The 2,661-nt window shown below is 45.7% G+C and overlaps 1 protein-coding gene across 1 annotated transcript; it reads left to right on the plus strand.

Annotated features, from left to right (window-relative positions):
* Nucleotides 1-340: 340 nt before the first annotated feature.
* On the plus strand, nt 341-2,661 carry LOC123307002. The gene is made up of 2 exons (XM_044889203.1): nt 341-2,555; nt 2,654-2,661. Exons 1-2 carry the CDS (start codon nt 341-343, stop codon nt 2,659-2,661), a joined length of 2,223 nt encoding a protein of 740 aa, XP_044745138.1.

The raw sequence follows: 2,661 nt of genomic DNA on the forward strand, positions 1-2,661 counted from the left end.
CACTATTCTCCGCTATAAAAAATTAGTATTATTCCAATAATATACCGACTTAGTTAATGCTACGATGCTATTACTATAAGGCCCGGTTGTTCAGTTCAGGATTAGGCCGAGATTTAAGATGATCATAGATTAACCTGACAGCCATCCCTGTGAAGAAAGAACTGCTTTCGATGAAATAGACGAAGCCTCGGATAACTCCTCCGGTGTGGGGATTGCGCCTGGAGGCACATCGGTACAGTCCCTAGCAGAAGACAGTGGAGCGAGTGGCACTGCTCTGCGAAATGGTTCCACAAGGCCAAGCACCCGGACTAGGTACACCCAGGGAATGAGCTTGGGCCCCATGGCTGGCAGTTCAGCGGAACACCTCCCCGTGGACCCCGCTCAAACCCGCTCAAGGGTGAGGCAGCATTGGACCCGACAAATGAATATAGGTCTCATCAATGCTTACTACGAAATAACAGAAGGAGAAACAAAAACGAAGAAATATGCAGACCAACTTGCAGAACGATGGCGGAATATATACCCTGACAAAGTGTTCACAGGAAAACATCTCATAGCGCAGATCAGGAACATCAAGACGCGAAAATTGTTGGCACCGGATGAACTAGAAGCTCTCAAGACTAGGGCAATGGATTGCTCGCCGGCAGCAAATATCCGAAACATCAGGAGAAGCCTACAAAGGAGAAGTTCCATAAGACCACAACAAATAAGATACGAAGAAGGCGACGAGACAGGTCAGATAATGGAACTGGGAATACTGGATGAAGCTGCTAAAGATATACTCCCTCTTTTCCAAGAAATTAGGCTCAAATGGGAGGGCACGGCTTTTGGGGTTAGACCTAGAATATCTAGACTGAAGAATAATCCAGAAACAAGGAACCTGGTACAGCTCCTCGATGCCGCCTTGAAAGATACGATCCAGGCATCAACTAGTCTAGAAGAACTATGCCATGTTGTCTACAGCGCGGCGATCACCGCTAACACCATCCAGCAGACAGCATCAAAAATAGGACAACGAGGAAACAACCTGCAAGGAAAACCCCCATGGGAGAAGAGATTGGAGGGAAAAATCGAGAGAATCAGAAAGGAAATAGGAATTTTGCATGCATTCCTGAGTTCCCAGAGACCAAGCAAGAAATTGGAGAAGAAGGTACGGGAATATTCCGGAAGAGCTGGACTGAAAAGAAAAGAAACCGATTACCGCATGAAACTTAAAACTCATTTGGAGATGTTGAAACAGAAGATCGCTGCACTGGGCAACAGAATAAGGAGATACCATAAGAGAACCCTTAGATTCCGGCAGAATAACCTCTTCTCCAACAACCAAAAGGAATTTTACAGAGGTCTCGAAATGGAAAAGGCAGGAAGAACGGATCCACCAACATCTGGAGAGATGGCTGAGTACTGGTCTAAAGTGTGGTCTCGGAGCACCAGTCACAACGAGAATGCCGCCTGGATCAAGGCCGAGGAAGAACAACAAAGCGATCTCCAAGAAATGGACGCAGTACACATCACGGAAGAGAATATATGCGTCACCGTCAAAAGAATGAAGAACTGGACAGCACCAGGAGTCGATGGTATCCACAACTACTGGTGGAAGGCACTGAAATCAACCCACCGAGTTTTATCGCGGCTTATCCAGGGGGCACTCGAACAACCACAGAGCGTTCCTGAGTACCTCACACAAGGCATCACCTACATGATCCCCAAGAAAGGAGATCTTAAGAAGCCGGAAAACTACCGACCCATAACGAGCCTGTCATCGATCTACAAGATCATAACGTCCATCATATCCCATCAGATTGACACTCACCTAAAGAGAAACAACATTATGGCATGGGAGCAGAACGGATGCAAGAACAAAAGTAAAGGAAGCAAAGAACTTCTGATAATCGATAAGACGATCACCAGACAGGCAAAAATACGGAAAAAAAACATCTCAATGGCCTGGATCGATTACCAGAAAGCATACGATTCTGTTCCCCACTCGTGGCTGTTGAAGGTCCTAGAGATATACAAGGTAAATAAACGGATCATCCACCTTCTCCGGTTCCTCATGTCCACCTGGAGAACAACGATAACGATCTCTGGGCAATCAACACCTGGCCACACCGTAAAAATAAGACGTGGCATCTTCCAGGGAGATGGTTTCAGCCCTAGATGGTTCTGCCTGGCCCTTAATATCCTCAGCAAGGTCCTCAATAGATCCGCATATGGCTACTCCATGAACGAATCAGTGAAACTAAGTCACCTTTTTTACATGGATGATATCAAACTTTATGCCAGAGGAAGGAAACAGCTTGAGGGAGAAATAGAACTGGTCAGAAGGTTCAGTGAGGACATAGGAATGTCATTTGGACTGGAAAAGTGCGCCGTGGTTGAGGTGAAACGGGGAAAGATGGTGGCGGAGGGTAATATAAGATTGGCTGACGGAAGGGAGATAGCGGAGTTGGCAATGGAGGAAAGGTATAAAAATTTGGGCATTCAACAGACATATGAAATCAAACAAACTGAAAACAAGCAGAATGTCAAAACGGAGCTGATGACAAGAGTCCGTAAGATCCTAAAAACACAGCTCTCAGCAAAAAATAAAATCGAGGCAATAAATATCTGGGCCATACCTTCCTTCACCTATTCATCTGGTAAATTTCAGATCGATAG

Source organism: Coccinella septempunctata, chromosome 2 (assembly GCF_907165205.1).
Source record: "Coccinella septempunctata chromosome 2, icCocSept1.1, whole genome shotgun sequence".
NCBI lineage: Eukaryota > Metazoa > Arthropoda > Insecta > Coleoptera > Coccinellidae > Coccinella > Coccinella septempunctata.

Bases quoted from the DNA above. Each gene is read 5' to 3' on its own strand.
- LOC123307002 (XM_044889203.1), top strand. From the start codon at position 341: ATGGCTGGCAGTTCAGCGGAACACCTCCCCGTGGACCCCGCTCAAACC.